This window comes from Macaca thibetana, chromosome 16 (assembly GCF_024542745.1).
Source record: "Macaca thibetana thibetana isolate TM-01 chromosome 16, ASM2454274v1, whole genome shotgun sequence".
Classification (NCBI taxonomy): Eukaryota; Metazoa; Chordata; class Mammalia; order Primates; family Cercopithecidae; genus Macaca; species Macaca thibetana.
Window position 1 is genome coordinate 63,049,770 of NC_065593.1, and position 22,627 is coordinate 63,072,396.

The 22,627-nt window shown below is 49.1% G+C and overlaps 2 protein-coding genes across 2 annotated transcripts in view; both read left to right on the top strand.

The window, feature by feature from the left end:
- CYGB (cytoglobin) overlaps positions 1-22,627 on the top strand; it is a 326,406-nt gene that overhangs the window by 211,432 nt on the left and 92,347 nt on the right. The gene's annotated exons all lie outside the window — the stretch shown is intronic.
- On the top strand, positions 1,954-20,780 carry ST6GALNAC1 (ST6 N-acetylgalactosaminide alpha-2,6-sialyltransferase 1). The gene is made up of 9 exons (XM_050764282.1): positions 1,954-2,284; positions 16,225-16,924; positions 18,017-18,185; positions 18,363-18,534; positions 18,781-18,919; positions 19,153-19,256; positions 19,450-19,539; positions 19,627-19,726; positions 20,018-20,780. The coding sequence occupies exons 1-9, from the start codon at positions 2,154-2,156 to the stop codon at positions 20,213-20,215; spliced, it is 1,803 nt and encodes a 600-aa protein (XP_050620239.1). The 5' UTR covers positions 1,954-2,153; the 3' UTR covers positions 20,216-20,780.

Sequence of the window (22,627 nt, forward strand, 5' to 3'; positions counted from 1 at the left end):
CACACCAGCTGGCCTCAAAGTCTTCAAGTTCAACCTGCCTCTAATGTGGTGAGAGGGACAGATTGTCCACAGTAGCTCAGCTTGCACCCAGGAGCTCAAGTGGATCTCCACGCCCTGCGGAAGGCAGCGAGCACCGAGAGCCAGTGCCTTCTTCAGAACATGGGGTGCAATGAAACAGATACTGTGTTTAGTCACACCAGTGCTGTGAGTAAGAAAATGCCTTTTCACTGTGCACTTATTTGCATAGCGTTGCAAGCAGGCACCAAGATACAGGAATATAATTGTACATGTCAAGTGCATAAGGGAACCTAGGATAAGGGGCCAGTTAGGACAAAGAGTTATGACTTGTACAGATCAATTCAGAAAATGTTTATAGAGTTAATGTACGAGTGTCTGTAGGTTAGGCACAGTGAGAGAGAAAGAGAGAGGCTGAGTCAGTACTAACAGAGATGTTTCTCCTTGCTACCAGCCCATGCCTTGGAACAGAGCTGTGAGTTGCAGTGTATGGTAGGGGATAAAGGAAGCCATCAGTCGTCTGTATTACTCTCAGCTGCTCAGACGTATGTTCCTGCCGTTTTCGTCCTCCCTGAGGATGGTGGTTTAATCATTTATTGGTGCATGCCATGGGTGAAGGCCAAGAGCCTTGTGTACAGAACTGAAAACTGTACATTAGGAGAAACGCCCACTGCCAGGTGTGAACAACAAGCCCAGACCCCAAAACCTTTCCCACAGTTCAACACGCTGGACAATATTTTTATAAAATGACTAACCCACAGTACTTTACGGAGGGCTGCTTCTCTGAATTTTTTAAGTTTTCTACAAATGGTCTTGATGTTTTTCCTCTGAGGTGTACTTTTTTTTCCCAAGAATTATGTGGGTTTTGTTTTGCATTGCTTTGATCAAGGTAGAGTGAATGATTTCTCGTAGGTGCTACTAAGCAGTGGGTAAGAATACAATCGGCCGGGCACAGTGGCTCACACCTGTAATCCTAGCACTTTAGGAGGCCGAGGTGGGTGGATCATGAGGTCAGGAGATTGAGACCATCCTGGCCAGCATGGTCTGGATGTGAAACCCCGTCTCTACTAAAAGTACAAAAATTAACCACGCGTGGTGGTGGGTGCCTGTAGTCCCAGCTATTCGGGGGGCTGAGGCAGGAGAATCACTTGAGCCCGGGAGGCGGAGGTTGCAGTGAACCAAGATTGTACCAGTGCACTCCAGCCTGGTGACAGAGTGAGATTCTGTCTCAAAAAAAAAAAAAGAAAAGAAAAGAAAAATGCAATCACGGCCGGGCGTGGTGGCTGATACCTGTAATCCCAGCTTTTTGTGAGGCTGAGGTGGGAGGATCACTTAAGTCCAGGAGTTTGAGACTAGCCTGGGCAACATACTGAGACCCATCTCTATTTCTTAAAAAAAGAATGCAACCTCCAGGTCAGTTGGATCTGGACCCCAAGCCAGTGGCTCGCCGTGTGATCTTGGGCTGGCAGTTTGTTCTTGGAGGCCGTTTCCTCCTCTGTGAAATGGAGATGATGACGGCACCCAGCCCCTAGAGTGGCTGTGAGGGTTTCATGAGTGCCCGTGAAGACTCACCAGTGCCCGGCTCAGAGCGAGCCCTCATACGTGCTGGTCATTGTTGTAATGGTCATGATTTCAGATGAGAAACAGGGAAGGTTGAGCTAAAGTGTTGAACATGTGTGTTGGGTGCCTACCACAAACAAAGCATTGTCCATGGCGGCCTCAAGGTGTCTTCATGATAATCCCACAAGGAAGATAACTGCTTTTTCCATTTATATGGAGGCAGATGGGTTAAGTAACCTGACCAAGATGAGATCGCATATAATGTGGTTATTTTTCTCATAAAGCTTGACTTTCAGATATTGGCTTCAGAGACAAAGAAAAGGAAGGTGAACGTGTTTGAACATAAGGAGTTTCCCTTCCTTCAAGCCACGCCAGCCTATAAGCCTTTATAAAGCAGTGAAGGCGGTTCCTCCCTTCCCTGGCAGAGACTGATAAACTCAGCACTTGCCGGAGTGGCTCATTGTTAAGACAAAGAGTGTGCACTTCCCGGCCAGGAAACCTGAGCGGTGAGACTCCCAGCTGCCTACATCAAGGCCCCAGGACATGCAGAACCTTCCTCTAGAACCCGACCCACCGCCATGAGGTCCTGCCTGTGGAGATGCAGGCACCTGAGCCAAGGCATCCAGTGGTCCTTGCTCCTGGCTCTCCTGGTCTTCTTTCTCTTCGCCTTGCCCTCCTTTATTAAGGAGCCTCAAACAAAGCCTTCCAGGTAAGATTCTCATCCTTTCCACTCCTCTTATTTCATTCATTTGAGGAAACAGAAAAATGATAGCCCAGGGAGGACAGGGAAAGTCTGAGCCACCTGTGTGTCCACACGGGAGTGTCAGGGGTCAGGAATGTTCTCAAGAACCACTGAGAAGAAAGACTAATGGGAAGACTTGCAGGGAACAGAAGGGGTGGCAGTGGGGAACTAAGACGCCATAGGATGAACATGTCCAGATACCATGGGACCCGTACAGGAGTTTGAGAACTGATGGGTTAGGTCTGCAGAGTGCAGACAGAAGACATGACTGCTTTCCCCTCTGGGACTGTGAGTAATGGCAGCAGCATTGGGTTAGTTCTTACATGCCATTCTCTATGTCCTGAAGTGAAAGAGCCATCCTGTGTTCCACTTGTTTCAGACCCGGACTCACCCTTAGTTTGTGGGTAAAATGGAGGGCCTCCCTCTTAGGGAGGCAGTTTCAATTGTGGACACCAAGTTAATCTTTCAAAAAAACCTTCTAGACCATTTTTCTTAGAAAATACACACATCTCCAGCAGTGAGAGGCCCTTTTCTTTTCTTTTCTTTCCTTTTCTTTTCTTTTCTTTTCTTCTCTTTTGTTTTTGAGACAGAGTCTCACTGTGTTGCCCAGGCTGGAATGCAGTGGCGTGATCTCGGCTCACTGCAACCTCCACCCCCCAGGTTCAAGCCTCAGCTTCCTGAGTAGCTGGGACTACAGGCGCATACCACCAGGCCTGGCTAAGTTTTTGTATTTTTAGTAGAGACAGGGTTTCACCATGTTGGCCAGGCTGGTCTTGAACTCCTGACCTCAAGTGATCTACCCACCTCGGCCTCTCAAAGCACTGGGATGACAGGCGTGAGCCACTGTGCCCAGCCAATAATTTCATTTTACTGTTCTTAAACGTTGAAAGTAATGCAGGTTCTCGTAGAGTTAAAAAAAATATATACAGAAAGGTGAAGCAGGAAGTGAGTCTCCCTATTATACCTCCACTTCTGTCCGCTCTTCAAGGTGAGCACTCTTAACACTTGAAGGTACATGGAATTCTATTATTATGCAGCTAACACTGCTACAGTATTTACTATGTGCCAGCCCCTATTCTAAATGCTTGATGTACGTTAACTCACTAATTCTCATTGTTAAGAGGACACTGAGACACACAGAACTGAAGTGATTCTTCCAAGATCACCCTGCTAGTATGTGGCAGGGCCAAGATTCAAAACCAGGCATTCTGGTGCCATACCCTGTGCTCATTACCTTTATGCTATACAAGCCAGATAGATAGATAGATAGATAGATAGATAGATAGGTAGATAGGCAGATAGATGGACAGATAGATGGATAGATGGATAGATAGATATCTACATATAGCATATAGATATACATACTATATATGCTATATATTGATATACTATATGTCAATATGTAGCATGAGACATATATGTATATATAGATATTGTATATAGAGAGATCGATATATACACACATATATATCACATATATATCATATAGATTTACAGATATATGCACAAGAAAGTTATATATATATCTCATATATATGTATATATACATATATATGTATCTCATGCTATATATTGTCCCACAGGTTGACCTTGTAAGTCACACTATATCATGGACATCTTTCCATGTCGGGACATACAAGTCTACTCTCTTCTTTGAACAGTTGCTTAGCATTCCACAGGATAGGTACCGTTTACTTAACCAACCCCTATCAAGTTTCTCACATACCTTTGAGCACTTGCGTAAGTGATTTCTGGGTAGATTTCTCGAAGTGGAATTGCCAAGACAATGGATATGTTTACATGAAATGTCAATGGACACCACTGAATCGTTCTCTCAGAATGCTACACCAACAGGTGTGAGTTCACTTTACCTCCCAGGACCACACTGGCTTTCATTAAGGTTTTGAAGGTTTAATCATCTGATAGGTGAAAGTGTTTCTCTTTTTAATTTGCATTTCTCAGATCACTGATGAATTTGAGGATCTTAACTTTATTAGTCATTTGTATTTTTCCATGAATGACCTGTTCATATCTTTTCTTCTTTTTTTTTAAGTTATTTATCTTTTTCATATTTGTAGGAGCTTTTTGTGTATTAGGGATGTTAACCTTTTTTTAATCATATATGTTACAATACTTCGAAATGCAGTGGGATAATTTAGGAATCAGAGAGACCGAGGGGTTGAGGAGGATTTATTATTATTATTTAGGTGCACTGGCTCAGATTAACATCCAAAAAAAACTGAGCCCCAAACAAAGAGTCAGGTACCTTTTTTTTTTTTTTTTTTTTTGAGACAGAGTCTCACTGTGTCGCCCAGGCTGGAGTGCAGTGGCAGGATCTCAGCTCACTGCAAGCTCTGCCTCCCGGGTTTTTACGCCATTCTCCTGCCTCAGCCTCCCGAGTAGCCGGGACTACAGGCGCCCGCCACCTCGCCCGGCTAGTTTTTTGTATTTTTTAGTAGAGACGGGGTTTCACCGTGTTAGCCAGGATGGTCTCGATCTCCTGACCTCGTGATCCGCCCGTCTCGGCCTCCCAAAGTGCTGGGATTACAGGCTTGAGCCACCGCGCCCGGCCAGGTTACCTTTTAAGCATTTTTTGGGGCTGGGGGAGATCTGTGCAGGGGGAAGCGTATTACAGAAGCAAGAAACAAAGTCAATTGAGACATGCATTACATCATTTCTTACTTTTCAAGGAGAAATATGTTTTACGACTTGAGTTTATTTGCCTAGTGACCTTGCAGCTGCACAGCTAGAGAAACAGGGTCTTTGCCATGCCTGGGAAAGGAGAGATAAGGCTCACTAGCCACAGTCAGAAAAACAGGCAGTTAATTTTTAGAGAATTCCGCCTCTTTTTCTTTCTTAGGGGGAATTGGGGTTTTTTTTTACATACATCTGAGTTTTTGCTTACACATTCTTTAATTTCTTTTAATTCCTGTTTCAAAATATCTTGTTCAGCCTGACATTTGTTCAGTTGTATTTCATTGTTTGTGATGTCGTATGTCACACAGAAGTCTCTCTTTTCCTTTATGGTCAGTGGACTTCGTGCAATTTTTAGGAAGGTCATTCCCACCCCTAACATTATATACATTTCCTTTTACACTTTCTACTGATATTTCTGTACTTTTGTTCTTTAAGCTTAATAGGAATCCATCAGAAATTTACTTTTGTGGCCGGGCGTGGTGGCTCAAGCCTGTAATCCCAGCACTTTGGGAGGCCGAGACGGGCGGATCACGAGGTCAGGAGATCGAGACCATCCTGGCTAACATGGTGAAACCCCGTCTCTACTAAAAAATACAAAAAACTAGCCGGGCGAAGTGGCGGGCGCCTGTGGTCCCAGCTACTCGGGAGGCTGAGGCAGGAGAATGGCGTGCGGGAGGTGGAGCTTGCAGTGAGCTGAGATCCGGCCACTGCACTCCAGCCTGGGCGACAGAGCCAGACTCAGTCTCAAACAAAAAAAAAAAAAAAAGAAATTTACTTTTGTGTATGATGTGAATATAGGTTTGTATTTGTTGGAACTCTTGATTGCAACTGACAAAAACCCAAGACAAGCTAGCTTAGATAAGATGACAGGGGAGGAGAGAAGCTCAGAGGGTTAGAGTCCTTCTGGGGCGACGTTTTGGGGTGGGAGTGGGCTGCCCGAGAGTCACTCATAGTGACCGGGCCTGGCCTTTCCAGCAGATACCACATGCCCTGGAGTCGAGGGGCAAATGTTAAGTAGAGTGGCGTCTGGTTCTGGTCTAGAGATTTCTGAAGGCAGGAAGTTGTTGGAACTGTCCACAATGTAATGTACCTGGGAAGAGACAGAACCACCCTGCCCCTCCCTCCCAGGTCTTCGCAGCCCAGAAGGCAGTGGAAGGGAAGTTCAGCGCTTCCTGGTGGGAGGGCAGAGGCCACAGTCCTCACCTGCCCAGTTACCTGCTGGAGCAGTAATGGGACACTCACTCCAGAACAGTGTTGGGGACACTAAATGCCGCAGGGGGCAGTGGGAGACGTGATCCTAGAAAGGACCCTCCTGCGGGGATTCTCAGTGTAAAGGAGAACCCCTCCCCAGAGAAACCACATTTACTAATGTGCAGAGACCACCAAGTGCGCAGGGGCCCCCAACATCAGACAGAAGCTGAAGGAACCTCAGGGCAGGCAGGGACCCCCAGCCCCACCCTCCAAGACAGGCGCTCACTTAAGTAACCATACAGGAGGAGTTACAACTTGAAAAAAGAGGGGGAGTTTTCTTTTACTGCCCCCCTCTCTCCAGCTCCCCCAATCTCCCCCTCATCTCATCCCCCATGTCTCCTACCCCCACTCTCCACCTCCAGCAGCCAAGGTCTGAGCTCTGGCCTGGCTGGCTTGGTGGAATAAAAGAGTTTAGAGCCAGGTAGAGCAGCTAGTGTGTGTGTGTGTGTTTATCATGTAATTACATGAATTTGTGAGATTACATGAATTATGTAATTTCTTTTATTTATTTATTTTTCAAGATGGAGTCTGACTCTGTCGCCCAGGCTGGAGTGCAGTGGTGCGATCTTGGCTTATTGCAACCTCACCTCCTTGTTCAAGCGATTAGCCTCCAGAGTATCTGGAACTACAGACGCACACCACCATGCCCGGCTAATTATTGTATTTTTAGTGGAGACGGGGTTTCGCCATATTGGCCAGGCTGGTCCTGAATTCCTGGCCTCAAGCGATCTACCTGCCTCAGCCTCCCAAAGTGGTGGGATCACAGGCATGAGTGACTGAGCCCGGCCAGCATTGTCTTATTGTCTGTGTTTCCTCAGTGCTTTGAACAGGGCCTGGACCCAGTGAAGGTGCTTTATAAAATGCTTGTTGATGAAAGAATGAATTTGTCACCTTAAAAAACATGCCAAAACGTTTAAACTTTATGGCTCTCAAAAACTTTAGAGTAAGGGAGTTAACTTGAGTAAATTCATGCTTTATGTAGAGTACTCTGTCAATAGATTACAGGATGGATGATCGGGGGAACGTGGTTTTAGAGGGGATAGTTCAGAGGCCATTGCAATGGTTTAGGATAGCATTAATAAGACCGTGAGCAAGGACAGTGTGAATAGGAAGAAAGGACTGAGAAGAAGTCAGATCAGCTGGACTTGGCAACAAATAGGATGGTGGGAGGAGTGTAGCAGAAGAACTTCAAGACAATTCTATGAGGTCGGGCACAGTGGCTCACGCCTGTAATCCCAGCACTTTGGGAGGCCGAGGCGAGCGGATCACCTGAGGTCAGGAGTTCGAGACCAGCCTGACCAACATGGTGAAACCCTGTTTCTCCTAAAAAATACAAAAATTAGCCAGGCATGGTCCGGTGCCTGTAATTCCAGCTACTTGGGAGACTGAGGCAGGGAGAATTGCCTGAATCCGGGAGGCGGAGCTTGCTGTGAGCCAAGAGCGTGCCATGGTACTCCAGCCTGGGCAGCAAGAGTGAAACTCTATCTCAAAAAAATAATAGTAATAATTAATAAATAAATAAAAACACAAAAATTAGCCAGGCGTGGTGGCGGTTGCCTGTAATCCCAGCTACTCAGGAGGCTATTATCGCTTTTATCACAGAGAATCGCTTGAACTCGGGAGGCAAAGGTTGCAGTGAGCTAAGATTGCTCCACTGCACTGCAGCCTGGGTGACACAGCAAGACTCTGTCTCAAAAAAATAAAAATAAAAAAGCCAATTCTGTGATTTCAAACCCATCGGGCTATCTCTCATATCATCTTAGACACACCCACGTGCATCATGTGTTCACTGATGTGTAGATGTCATCTAAGACTATGTCTCTGCTTGGCTTCCATCATCCAGTGTGAATGTTTTGGAAGACCTATGCTTGTTTTAGCTTTGGAGATGGTAATTAAGAGTGAGCTGTAAAAACAGACCTGCGGGTTCTGTTTGTCAGTTTCTTGCTGTCACTTTATTTTCTCCAGTCTGGCCAGCATGGCAAAAATTCCATCTTTACTAAAAATATGAAAATTAGCCGGGCACGGTGGCGCGTACATGGAATCCCAGGTACTCAGGGGGTTGAGGCAGGAGAATCGCTTGAACCTCGGTTTCCAGTGAGCTGAGATCATGCCACTGCACTCTAGCCTGGACAACAGAGTGAGGCTCTGTGTCCAAAAAGAAAAGAAAAGAACTTTATTTTCTATCACCTCCTGATTGCTGATTCTGAACTCCCATCCACCAAGCTTCAGGAAAACTTAATCTCAGTTGTTCCTGCTCCTCTGCAGGATGGTATTAAGGGCTCTAGTTCAGCTGATGCCGTGCCAAGGCATGAGAGTGGGTTGCTGACTCTTAGCTATTGAGTCGCTGCTGAAACAGTCATTGTTCCTGCTGCTTGGCTCTTTCAGGTCCACCTGGCTTATATGTGAGAGACTTTTCTTTTTTTTTTCTTTTTTTGAAACGGAGTCTCGCTCTGTTGTCCAGGCTGGAGTGCAGTGGTGCGATCTCGGCTCAGTGTGAGACTTTTCTGACACTGTCTGTGGTCCTCTCTTCCTAGGCTCAGGATTCATTTTTTTTTCAGGGGTCTTGTTAGACCCTTGGAACACTGCCAGGAAGCAGGGTCCTCTGACCTTGGTACCCACAGATCCTTCCTTCTCTCATTCCCGCCACCCAGCAGAGTAAATCTTTCCAGGGAAAGGACAATGGTAGGAGGAAGTAATAAAGTCCTTCCCTCATAACTTCTCCAAGATTGATCTGTTTCACTACATCTTGAACGTGGAACCGAATCTTAACTGCTGGGGGCATGGGAGTGGGGTGGAGAGGGAAACAATTAAATAACATTTCAAAATATTATATAATTATATTCAAACGCATGACAGGCATAGAAAAGGGATCCAGCTGTTCATGCCCTGAGGTACTAACAAGAGATTCTTTGAAGGGACTGGGATAATAGGAGGTTGCTATCCTTTCATGTTTGAAAGCAGCTTCTGCTTGTTCCGTAATAAGCACACATTGCTTTTATAAAAATAAAAATAATTCATAAAAGTTCACTTCTGAAGACTCAGGAGAGAAAGACTCAGCTTAGGTAACTCCTCCATACCAAAGTATCCCCCCGAGCAGAACTGCCTCCCTAGGCTGTCACCACAGCCTCGCATATATATGACTAATATCATCATACTGATGACACTTTAAGGCAGCTCATTATACTCATGTCTGTTTCTCTTATAGACTGTGAGCCTCTTAACACCAGTGACCATTGCTTTTTTAACTTTAATCTCTAGCAGATACCTCTGCATGCCTGACATGCATGGCTACTCAATGAATATTGCAGAATAAACATTGCATTGTGTTTTCAAACTCTCGTAGAACTTTCCATAAGGTGTCTCATTTAGTTAGTTTGTTGTTGTTGTTGTTGTTTTGAGACAGAGTCTCTCTTTGCTGTCCAGACTGGAGTGCGGTGGTGCGATCTCTGCTCACTGCAACCTCCACCTCCCAGGCTCAAGCAATTCTCCTGCCTCAGCCTCCTGAGTAGCTGGGATGACAGGCATGCACCACCACACCCAGCTTATGTTTGTATTTTTAGTAGAGACAGGGTTTCACTGTGTTGGCCAGGCTGGTCTCAAATTCCTGACCTCAAGTGATCTGCCTGCTTCAGCCTCCCAAAGTGCTGGGATTACAGGCATGAGCCACCACGCCTGACCTGTTTGTGTATTTTACAGGCAGAGGACATCTAACTTTCAAACCAGCTGACTGGCATTCTGGCCCACAGTGAGTTCAGCTAGGTGAAGGGCATCTCTTAGAATGCTGGGGACCCATCTGTTCAGGGGGAGCACTGGAAGGTGGATCCAGCCACTGAAGTATGATGAGCAGCAACTGACTCATTTTTCCTGTTTTCTCTCAAGTCTCAGAACATAACATCCCCACTAGGATCTCACCACTAAGACTGAGGTGGCTGAAAACCACCACACAGGCTTTGATTTCAAAAAAGAACACTCAGAATACAAGAGAATATGGATTTCTGCCATTTTTTCCAGTATACAAAGAGAATTGAGGCAATCATATAGCTTTTAGTCACAGAAGCAGCATATAGACACATCCAAAGTCAAAGTAAAGTTGTAAAAATAAAGCATTCATTTGCTTTTAGAAAACTTTCAGGATTTTCCAAGGAAAATAAACTTTGGAGTTTGTTTTTTGTTTTTGTTTTTTTGAGACAGAGTCTTGCTGTGTCACTCAGGCTGGAGTGCAGTGGTGCAATCTCAGCTCACTGCAACCTCTGCCTCCTGAGTTCAAGTGATTCTCCTGCCTCAGCCTCCCAAGTAGCTAGGTTTACAGGTGCCCACCACCATGCCCAGCTAATTTTTATATTTTTAGTAGAGACGGGGTTTCACCATGTTGGCCAGGCTGGTCTCGAACTCCTGACTTCAGGTGATCCGCCTCCCCGCCTTGGCCTCCCAAAGTGCTGGGACTACAGGTGTGAGTCTCCACACCCAGCCAACTTTGGAGTTTGAAAAGAAAAGCAGAATATGGCTGGTTTCTATTTCACATGAGACAGGAGACCCTGAGCGCTGATCAAACACCAAAAGGGGGCTGGAATAGCCTCCGTGGATACCAGGGAGTCCTGGAAACTCCAGGCCCGGCTAACAACATGGGGCACAGGAGGCAGGAGCAGTTGAAGGTAGAGAGCTCCGCAGCAGGGAGTGGAGAGAGACACAGGGCAGAGCGAAGGGATGGTTTGTCTTCCTTTCAAGGAGAAGCAGCAACAAAGCTGTGGGAACCAAATATGAAACCTGGAAGAGGAAAGCTTGCCCAGCCTGGGGGCCTGAGATAAAATGAGGACAAAGTTGATGGTGGGGACTGAGAGAGACCCCAGGAGTTAGGGACGTGAACAGAGGCGAATCTGTGTGACCAGCCATTCGCCACATACCAGGCGCAACTCACCTGCAGCCACTTCCGGTCTCCGTGCCATAGAAGGCGGGAGCCCAGGTGCAAAATTATTTAGAGAATCAAAGGAATCTTTTCAGCTCTTTTCTTATCCTCCATAAAATAATCTTCTACTCCTACTGGCTTTATTAGTCAGTGACCTTTGATTGCGGTATTTTTTTCAAATTTCAGTTTCAGCCTCTTCAATATCCTAGTCAACTTCAACATTTCTGTGTTATCTCTTGTACTATATTCTTGGAAAATACCGCTCTCTGGCCAATAGGTGTGTCATGGCTGCAGGCATAAATGAACTTTGAACCTTTTGCCACATCTTCACTTCCAGGTATTTCCAGGTAAGGAAATGCCTATCTCAACACCCACACCCCTTGGTGATGTGCACTTAAGAATATAGAAGGTAGCTGGGCCTGGTGGCGCATGCACCTGTAGTCCCAGCTACTCAGGAGGCCAAGGCAGGAGACTCATTTGAGCCCGGGAGGTCGAGGCTGCAATGAGCTGTGAACACGCCACTGCCCTCCAGCCTAGGCAACAGAGACTCAGTCTCAAAAAAAAAAAAAGGAAAAAATATATATACAGAGAGGGAGGAGGTTGCCAAATAATTATTTTCCTGTTTCTTTGTGCAATTCTTGTTCATGATAAATCGATTGATTATTATTACTATTTGAGATGGAGTTTCACTCTTGTTGCCCAGGCTGGAATGCAATGGCATGATCTCGGCTCACTGCAACCTCCGCCTCCCACGTTCAAGCAATTCTCCGGCCTCAGCCTCCCAAGTAGCTGGGATTACAGGCATGTGCCACCATGTCCAGCTAATTTTGTATTTTTAGTAGAGACGGTGTTTCTCCATGCTGGTCAGGCTGGTCTCAAACTCCCCACCTCACGTGATCCACCCACCTCGGCCTCCCAAAGTGCTGGGATTACAGGTGTGAGCCACCATGCCTGGCCATTATTATTATTTTTTAATTGAGACAGAGTCTTGCTCTGTCGCCCAGGCTGGAGTGCAATAGCACAATCTCGACTCATTGCAACCTCTGCTGCCCAGTGTGCCTCAGCCTCCCAAGTAGCTGGGACTACAGGTGCGTGCCACCACGCCTGACTAATTTTTTTTGTATTTTTAGTAGAGACGGGGCTTCACCATGTTGGCCAGGCTGGTCTTGAACTCCTGACCTCAGGTGATCTGCCCGCCTCGGCCTCCCAAAATGCTGGCACTACAGGCATGAGCCACCTCACCCAGCCAATAAATTCATTTATTAAAGTACATTTTATATTTTTACTTCCCCAGTAGATTACGATTATGCAGGTAAGTTGCTTTTTGCTTGGGTATGATCCATGATTAATTTTCCTGTGCCTCCGGACTAGAAGTCATTAATGGAAAAAAGCCTTCCCACACCCCAGCCCAGCTCACAGGGTCAGACCACACAGGGCCGAACACGTTGAATACAGGGCACTCAGCATATGGACACAATTTGAGCATTTAGTAAATACCATGCATGAGAATAAGGAAATGCCTCTCTCAACACCCCAGCCCTAGCAATCAGAGGTGTATTTAATTATAGGGAATTAAATGAAACTTAATTACATAATTTTGTCACTACCTGGGTTATTGCTGTGACTTCCTGCAAAACCCGAACGAGTCACCAATCAATTGTGGATTTGTGGTGGAAGAGGGCTTCCAGGAGTCACTGCGCCGTTCCTGCCGCCAGACAGGGCTCCAGAGAGGAGTGCCTTACCTCTTCAGGGTCACTTTGACCACTAAGCAGACGGCCAGCTGTCCGTGCTATGTGGCTTGAGATGTGTGATGTCAAAAACTACCCCCTGCCTCCTCATGTCTCCCCGCCACGGCCAAGTTAAGGGGCCTGCCAGCCAGGCAGCTACGTCCATGAAAATGTTCGAGATAGGGAAAATGTCGTTCAGCAGAATTCCTCTCTGCAGAGTGCTGCCGGAGTTTGGAAGGGAAGTTTCCATAGGCTTCTTGAGGTTGGGGATTGGGAAATGAATCTACCAAGAGGCTTTGCTGGGTAACAAGAGCTGTTTGTTAAACCGAGTGAACAGCTTGGATTTTGCTGAATGGCCCAAGCGAGCTTGGGGCTTACACTGAGTAGTCAGACCAAGAGGAGTGGCAAGCCTCACACCCGCCCGCCCACAGCACTCAGACCTTCTACCAGGCAAATGTGGAATGAATTGATCAAGAATGTGTTCTTCACTCACTCAGGTTTTTCACTCTGTGTTGAGTGGCATTCTTTCAGAATGGATACTTTGGGGGTGTCTTCCCAGTTCATGAACCAATAACCCCCTCTTCCTCTTAAAAGTGTCCTCCTCCCATGCACAGAGTGAGCCCCAGAATGTCACATAGTATGTGACCAAGACTCCTGGAAAGGGATGGAGATAGGACCCAAGGGGGCCACAGTCTTCTCCTGCAAGAGTGAAAAATTGGGAGCAAAGAGAGTCCACAGTCCCCAGCACAGGTGTTATGGGATGGCAATCTTCCCCCAGCCCGTGGGCTGGAGAGCAGAGGAGACCTGTCTGCAGAGACAGAAAGAAAGAGAAGAAGAAAGCTGATTCAGATGGAGAGGTGAGATGGAGATAAAGTCTTAGAGAGAGATTCCTGGTTCCAAGCCCTCCCAGAGGCTCAACTACTTCCTGCTCTTGGGTTCCTTAAAACACTTTCTATTCTTATAATAAATTTTTCCGGCCGGGCGCGGTGGCTCAAGCCTGTAATCCCAGCACTTTGGGAGGCCGAGACGGGCGGATCACGAGGTCAGGAGTTCGAGACCATCCTGGCTAACACGGTGAAACCCCGTCTCTACTAAAAAATACAAAAAACTAGCCGGGCGAGGTGGCGGGCACCTGTAGTCCCGGCTACTCGGGAGGCTGAGGCAGGAGAATGGCGTAAAAACCCGGGAGGCAGAGCTTGCAGTGAGCTGAGATCCGGCCACTGCACTCCAGCCTGGGCGACACAGCGAGACTCTGTCTCAAAAAAATAAATAAATAAAATAAATTTTTCCTTTTCTTTTTCTTAGTTGAAGCTGAAAAATACAGAAAGAATTAGGGTTTGAAGCCCATTAGCCTTTTTGGGATGCTCCATATCTCAGTCCAACCCTGCCCTGAGGCCCATCTCTCCTTTCTGGTCAGAAATCTCTCTCATCCAAGCTACTTCTCTGAGTCATATAACAAAGGCAGAGGCATTTTCTAAGCAAGTCCAGTTAAAAATGTGTGTGTTTAGGCCAGATGCGGTGTCTCACGCCTGTAATACCAACACTCTGGTAGGCCAAGGCCAGAGGATCACTTGAGGTGAGGAATTTGAGACCAGCCTGGGCAACACAGTGAGACCCAGTCTCTAAAAACACAGACACGCACACGCACACACACACCGCCCCCGCCCCGCCTCCACATACACACAGATTAGCTGGGCATGGTGGTGCATGCCTGTAGTCCCAGCTACTTGAGAGGCTGAGGCCAGAGGATCGCTTGAGCCCAGGAGTTTGAGGCTGCAGTAAGCTATGATGTGCTACTGCACTCCAACCTGGGTGACAGAGAAAGACCCTGTCTCTTAAAGAAAAAAAAAAAAGGTTGGGGGCGGTGGCTCACACCTGTAAAATACCAGCACTTTGGGAGGCCGAAGAGGGCAGATCATGAGATCAAGAGATCAAGACCATTCTGGCCAACATGGTGAAACCCCATCTCTACTAAAAATACAAAAAGAAAATTAGCCAAGCATGGTGGCATGCGCCTATAATCCCAGCTACTCGGAAGGCTAAGGCTGGGGAATTGTTTGAACCAGAGAGGTGGAGGGTGCAGTGAGCTGAGATCGCGTCACTGCACTCCAGCTTGGGCGACAGAACCAGACTCCATCTCAAAAAAAAAAGGTGTTTCAAGGAGGAAGGATCCCTGGGAGGTAAGGAGGAAGAACTGTCAGCTGTCAGCCCTTTCCTAACACCCCTGGGAAATTTAGGCTTCAGTTTCAAGGTCAGAATAGAGATTGCCCCCACTGGAAACCCTGAATAAATGTGTTGCTCTGAGGCTGAGAAAGGCTGGAAATACCAGCCAGGGTCAGCTGCAGCTCAGGCGGGGAGGCCCTAACGGAGGAAGGGCTCGCCTAGGTAATCATCCTGCTTCCAATATTGCCTTGGCCGGCCCTGCGTTTCTCCAGTGATCAACAACCTTTGTTTCCTGCCTTAAATAACAATAATCGTGTATTACATAGGTCCAAGGTCTGTGCCTTATTCAAATTTGTATTCCCAGTGCCTGCACAGCACACTGCACAGAATAGACATTTAGTGGCCGGGCGCGGTGGCTCAAGCCTGTAATCCCAGCACTTTGGGAGGCCGAGACGGGCGGATCACGAGGTCAGGAGATCGAGAGATGATCCCGGCTAACACGGTGAAACCCCGTCTCTACTAAAAAATACAAAAAACTAGCCGGGCGAGGTGGCGGGCGCCTGTAGTCCCAGCTACTCGGGAGGCTGAGGCAGGAGAATGGCGTAAACCCGGGAGGCGGAGCTTGCAGTGAGCTGAGATCCGGCCACTGCACTCCAGCCTGGGTGACAGAGCAAGACTCCGTCTCAAAAAAAAAAAAAAAAAAAAAAAAAAAAAAAGAATAGACATTTAGTAAACGTTTGTTGGATAAGATGCTCTCCTGTATGTCCTACGTACGTATCTCAAATTCTATTCCGCTTTTGTCTGAATCTATTTTCTGGCCGGGCGCAGTGGCTCACACCTGTCATCCCAATACTTTGGGAGGCCGAGGCAGGTTGATCACTGGGCAGGTCAGGAGTTTGAGATCAGCCTGGCCAATTTGGTGAAACCCCTATCTCTACTAAAAATACAAAAATTAGCCAGGCTGGTGGCAGGCTACTCGGGACAGGAGAATCACTTGAACCCAGGAGATGGAGGTTGCAGTGAGCTGAGATTGCACTACTGCACTCCAGCCTGGATGACACAGCAAGACTCTGTCTCAAAAAAAAAAAAAAAAAAAAAAAACTACTTATGCTTCTGACCTGTTTCCACAATCTTCAGCCTTCATCAAAGGTTATCTCTGTCCCTAGGCATCAACGCACAGAGAACATTAAAGAAAGGTCTCCACAGTCCCTGGCAAAGCCTAAGTCCCAGGCACCCGCAAGAGCAAGGAGGACAACCATCTATGCAGAGCCAGTGCCAGAGAACAATACCCTCAACATGCAAACCCAGCCCAAAGCCCACACCACCAGAGACACAGGAAAGGAGGCCAACCAGACACCACCGGAGGAGCAGGACAAGGCGCCCGACGCAGCACAGACGGCAGCATGGAAGAGCCCAGAAAAAGAGAAAACCACAGTGAACACACTGTCACCCAGAGGGCAAGAAGCAGGGATGGCCTCTGGCAGGACAGAGGCACAGTCATGGAAGAGCCAGGACACAAAGACGACCCAAGGAAATGGGGGCCAGACCAGGAAGCTGACGGCCACCAGGACGGTGTCGGTGAAGCACCAGGGCAAAGCGATGACCACGGCCAAGACGCTCATTCCCAAAGGTCGGCCGCTTATGCTGGCCCCCACAGGAGCAGTGTCAACAAGGACAAGACAGAAAGGACTGACCACGGCAGTCATCCCACCCAAGGAGAAGAAAGCTCAGGTCACCCCACCCCCTGCCCCTTTCCAGAGCCCCACGACGCACAGAAACCAAAGCCTGAAGGCTGCCAACTTCAAGTCTGAGCCTCGGTGGGATTTTGAGGAAAAATACAGCTTCGAAATAGGAGGCCTTCAGACGGTGAGTTTTTGCCACCACCCCTTCCCTCTGACTCCCATGCCCACCCTCTCCTCAGCTCCTGGGCTCTGCTTCTAGATTTGGTCTTGTCCTGCCCCAAGCTCATTATGAGGCAGAGCTCAGCCCTACAAGACTCTGCCCCACCCATCCTTCCAATGATGGCCACAATGGGGGAGAGGAGCAGCAGGCCCCGGACCCCTGGTGTGAACGGCATAAGCGGGGTGAGTGAGATGGGACCTGCCCTGGAGCTCCTGAGGCCTGGAGGTCACCCATCTGGGGTAACAGAGTGTGATCTACTCTGGGGCTTGGCCCCTGAATCCCCATCCTCTCGCAGGGGCTGCAGGGGAGGGACTCACAGACAAGGATACCCCAAGCTCACGCCCAGCTCTGGCCTCCAGGAATGCCTTGTCTTCCCTGCAAAGCCAATTCCACAGCCTTCACTCTCTCCCAACCCTAAGGAAACAGTCTGACTTAACCACACCCGCCCACATGGTCCTTCTCACCTGTCCTTGCACAGAGGGGCAGTATCCAAAATGTGTATGTTGCTGGGTATACGCCTGCAGTTCCAGCTACTCAGGAGGCTGAGGCAGGAGGGTCACTTGAGGTTAAAGTGAGCTATGATGGTACCACTGCACTCCAGCCTGGGCAACAGAGTGAGACCCTGCCGCGAAGAAGGAATGATCAACGGAAGGAAGGAAGGAAGGAAGGGAGGGAGGCAGGGAGGGAGGGAGGGAGGGAGGGAGGGAGGGAGGGAGAAGGCCCACAAAATGCACACATTTATACACATATGACTGCAAGCATGGCCCTGACAGCACACCGGACACATGCCACATTCCCAAGATGCGGCCCCTCTCACACTTACAAAGGTGCATTTGCCTTGACGGCCGAGAACACCCATTTTCCAGAACCCTCAGGACCAAAATGAGCCCAGACAATGGGGAGGGGAGGGTGAGCAGACCCTCAGAACAGGATGGAAGAGGTAGCAGAGGCTGTGCCTTCCAAACTGTGAGCCCCAGCCCTTCTTGCAGTGGTGCAGCTCCCGGCCGGTGGCCTTTCTGAGTGTCTCCCTTCCTGACTTCGTCCTCCTACATATAGACTTGCCCTGACTCTGTGAAGATCAAAGCCTCCAGGTCGCTGTGGCTCCAGAAACTCTTTCTGCCCAACCTTACTCTCTTCCTGGACTCCAGACACTTCAACCGGAGTGAGTGGGACCGCCTGGAACACTTTGCACCACCCTTTGGCTTCATGGAGCTCAACTACTCCTGTGAGTCCTCACCCCAGGGGAGGGTGTGCAGTAGGCCGGGGCAGAGGGCAGAGGGCAGAGGGCAGCTGGCTTTCTGGTCCGCCTCTTCCCTGGGGTTGGCCAGACCTGGGAGGAATGAAGGGTCAGACTCTTGTCCCTCCCAGGGCTCTGAATACAGCACCCCCACTCTTGTTCCAGTGGTGCAGAAGGTCGTGACACGCTTCCCTCCAGTGCCCCAGCAGCAGCTGCTCCTGGCCAGCCTCCCTGCTGGGAGCCGCGGGTGCATCACCTGTGCCGTGGTGGGCAATGGGGGCATCCTGAACAACTCCCACATGGGCCAGGCGATAGACAGTCATGACTACGTGTTCCGGTAAGCTGTCCCCACCCAAGCTCCCCTCTCCTGCCCCTCTCCTGCCCCTCTCCTGCAGACAGGGACTCTTCTGAGAGACCCCTAGGATGTTCCATGGCTGCATCTGGAAGGTGGAATTCCTGGGCTCTCCAGAGAATTTCAGCACGTAACTGCTACCTCCCCCATTTCTCCTTCCTTTCCCCATCCACCTACACAAATCTCCCTCCTCTGCTCACCTGTTCCATCTGATTGTCTCTTTCTGCACAGATTGAGCGGAGCTCTCATTAAAGGCTACGAACAGGATGTGGGGACTCGGACATCCTTCTACGGCTTTACTGCCTTCTCCCTGACCCAGTCACTCCTTATATTGGGCAATCGGGGTTTCAAGAACGTGCCTCTCGGGAAGGTGAGCAAAGAGGAAGGAGCCTGGCCACAGCCAGACTCTGGATGAGGGAGCGCACAGGGGAGAAGCGAGAGGAGAGGCTTTCCTCCGGATGGAGTCTGCATGAAAGGGCAGGAGTGGGGAGGACAGTGAGACCAGTCCAGGGGAGAGCAAGTGGGCAGTTGGAGTCAGAGCTGGGCCCCAGCTGGTTGTCCTGAGGCAGGACTTTTGGGCCACTCCCTGTCCTTGGTCCTCAGGACGTCCGCTACTTGCACTTCCTGGAAGGCACCCGGGACTATGAGTGGCTGGAAGCGCTGCTTATGAATCAGACGGTGACGTCAAAAAACCTTTTCTGGTTCAGGTACCCATTTTCCTCCCGCCCTCCCCTTATCCCAGGCTGAGTCATGTCGTGAGTGGCTCTAAAGGGTTGGACAGGTGGGGACAGCCTTAGCTATCACCTGGAGATGGGATACCAGTCATGCTCATGACCCTGACTTGGCCCACCCCAGGCCAGGTAAGGGAGCTGGGTCTGAATGGCGCCTTCCTAACCACAGGCACAGACCCCAGGAAGCTTTTCGGGAAGCCCTGCACATGGACAGGTACCTGTTGCTGCACCCAGACTTTCTCCGATACATGAAGAACAGGTTAGAGCAGAAAGCACATGACACGTAGCCCAGGTCCCTGTTATCCTTGCAGCCTCCTGACAGTTGGGGGCTTGGGGCATTTCACAGGTTTCTGAGGTCTAAGACCCTGGATGGTGCCCACTGGAGGATATACCGCCCCACCACTGGGGCCCTCCTGCTGCTCACTGCCCTTCAGCTCTGTGACCAGGTAAGGCTCCACTGCAGCTACAGAAATACCTGAAGAAACAGCTCTGGGGCTATTCCTGGGCCTGCTCAGCACAGGACAATGGATGGGCTGGGCGCACAGCCCTGGTGGGAAGGAGGGTGGGCATGAGTATGGGTGCATGCAGTTATGTGTGCGTGTCCAGGGACCTGCACCCAGACCCCTAGGGATGGTGCCGGGGAAAAGAGCCCCCACCCCTCAACACAGAATTAGCCATGAGAAGAAGCCTGGGCGACAGCAGCTACAAGCCCTGTTTCTCCTCCAACCTTGATGTAGGTGAGTGCCTATGGCTTCATCACCGAGGGCCACGAGCGCTTTTCTGATCACTACTATGATACATCATGGAAGCGGCTGATCTTTTACATAAATCATGACTTCAAGCTGGAGAGAGAAGTCTGGAAGCGGCTACACGATGAAGGGATAATCTGGCTATACCAGCGTCCCGGTCCTGGAACTACCAAAGCCAAGAACTGACCGGGGCCTGGGCTGCTGTGGTCTCCTTGCCCGCTCCAAGGCACAGGATACAGTGGGACTCTTGAGACTCTTTGATCATTTCCCAGGGCTCAGACCAAGCTCCAAGCCCTTCAGGAGTTCCAAGGGAACACAGCTCTCTCAAGATGGCAAATGGCTAAGTAAGGTTCTGAAGTTCTTCAGTACACGGCTGTCGGTCCTGGTGGAGATTCCTGAGGCCAGGGATTTTTAACGGGATGGGGTGATGAGTGGTGAATACCACAATTCCTGGTGAAAAACACTCTTCCAGCCCAAAAGCTTCTTGATGCAGAGAAAAGAGCCTGGATTTACAGAAACATATAGATCTAGTTTGAATTCCAGATCGAGTTTGCAGTTGTGAAATCTTGAAGGTATTACTTAACTTCACTACAGATTGTCTAGAAGACCTTTCTAGGGGTTATCTGATTCTAGAAGGGTCTATACCTGTCCTTGTCTTTAAGCTATTTGACAGCTCTACGTGTTGTAGAAAACTGATAATAATACAAATGATTGTTGTCCATGGAAATGCAAATAAATTTTGTACAGTGAAGATGCACCTTAGTTGTCACTCAGTGGATAGGGACCAGTTTTCCACATGGTCCCTTTCATTCTTCTATTCTCCCCATTAACCTGCTTTCTTTCTCAAACCCCCACGACGAGAACTGAGCTAAGCCAAAGACATTTCAGTTCATCTTACCCTTTGAGCTCTATCTGCATGATTTGGACTCTGGAGCCTGGAAAAACCCCTAACAATTCTAAATAAAATAAAGTGGCCAAGCATGGTGGCCTGTAATCCCAGCACTTTGGAGGCCGAGGCAGGCAGATCACTTGAGGCCAGGAGATCGAGACCAGCCTGGCCAACATGGTGAAACCCCATCTCTACTAAAAATACAAAAGTAAGCCGGGCGTGGTGGTGGGCGCCTGTAATCCCAGCTACTCGGGAGGCTGAGACAGGAGAATCACTTGAACCTAGGAGGCGGAGGTTGCAGTGAGCTGAGATTGCACCACTGCACTCCAGCCTGGGCGTCAGAGAGAGACTCCGTCTCAAAAAATAATAAAAAATAATAATAATAACAAATAAATACATAAGCAAATAGAATAAAGGACCCTTGGTAGGAGAGTGGAAGCGAGACAGAGGAGCTACCCTTTAGACTTCATGGTAGAGGGGACCAATGGGACAGGGATTTGCTTTGCACTAAAAGGGTGCAGTGCCAGCTCCGGGCGGCAGGTGGCGGCAGCACGGCGCCCTGTTGTTCGCGGGGCCCTGTCCTCCGCGGCACCCCAGGCTCCTTAGTTCTGCACACGGGTGGAAGGAAGCGCCACCCACGTGCAGAACTCCGCCACTGTGGCTTCTATACACCGAGAACCTTGGGATGGACAGAGCCGATTTGGCAGGGCGCTGATCGGGGGTGCGCTTGGGGATGAAGGGCCATTGGCGCCGCTGCCGCAGGTGCTTTCGCTCCGGCGCCTCCAAAGGAGGAGCTCGTGCGCGTGGGCCGGGCGGCGGTCAGCCTCTGCCCCGCAACCTGAAGGACGGAGCTGCCTGCGGGGCTGAGAGAGGTGCCGGCAGCGAGCGGAGAGTGAGCCGAAGACGCGAGGCTCTAACCATCAGGCCCAGGGGCGACAGGCCGGAGGGGGGACCGGACGGGGTCCGGGAGTTTGCAAGGGGTTGTGGGGAGGGGGAGCGGCTCTCTGCTGGCAGCTGAAGGTCGGATCCGCCCGGTTCGCCCCCTTCCCGGTGCCCTGCACCCTGCAAGAGGCGGGTGGGCCCCGGACCACCCCGGGGAGACCAGGCCAGGGGCGTTTGCAGCCTAACCACAGCTTCTCTGGTCTAAAGAGCAATAAATGCTTTTCCCCCACAAAGCTCTAGTCACAACGACTTTGACAGGGTGGACGCCACATCAGGTCAGAGCAGGAGAGAAAATGAGTAGCCACGGGCAGAGAGCCCCTTACCCCCATATTGGCCTCCTCAAATTTAAACTCAGGCTACCTAAACTTAAGGACTGAGCCTCACTGAGTGCTACTCCGGGTCCAAAGTGGAATACACTGATGGGTTAGCTCACTCTGCTAGTATAAGCCAATAGAATTAGAAAAGATAGGTCAATTAGAGGCATAAGAATTAGAAAAGAAGAGGAAAACTGTAATAGGCTACATATTATAGTAAGTTAGCAGGATATAAGATTAACATATGGAAATCAATAACTCATAAACATAAATAATAATCAAGTAGAGGATATAATGTAGAGAAAACCCATTTACAAGAGCAACAATGTCTGTATGAGGAAAACATTAAAACACTCCTGAAAGACACAGAAGTAGATCTGAATAAGCCAAGTCATCTTATGTTCTTGGAAAAGATGACTCAATATCATAAATATATCAGTTCTCGGCAAGTTA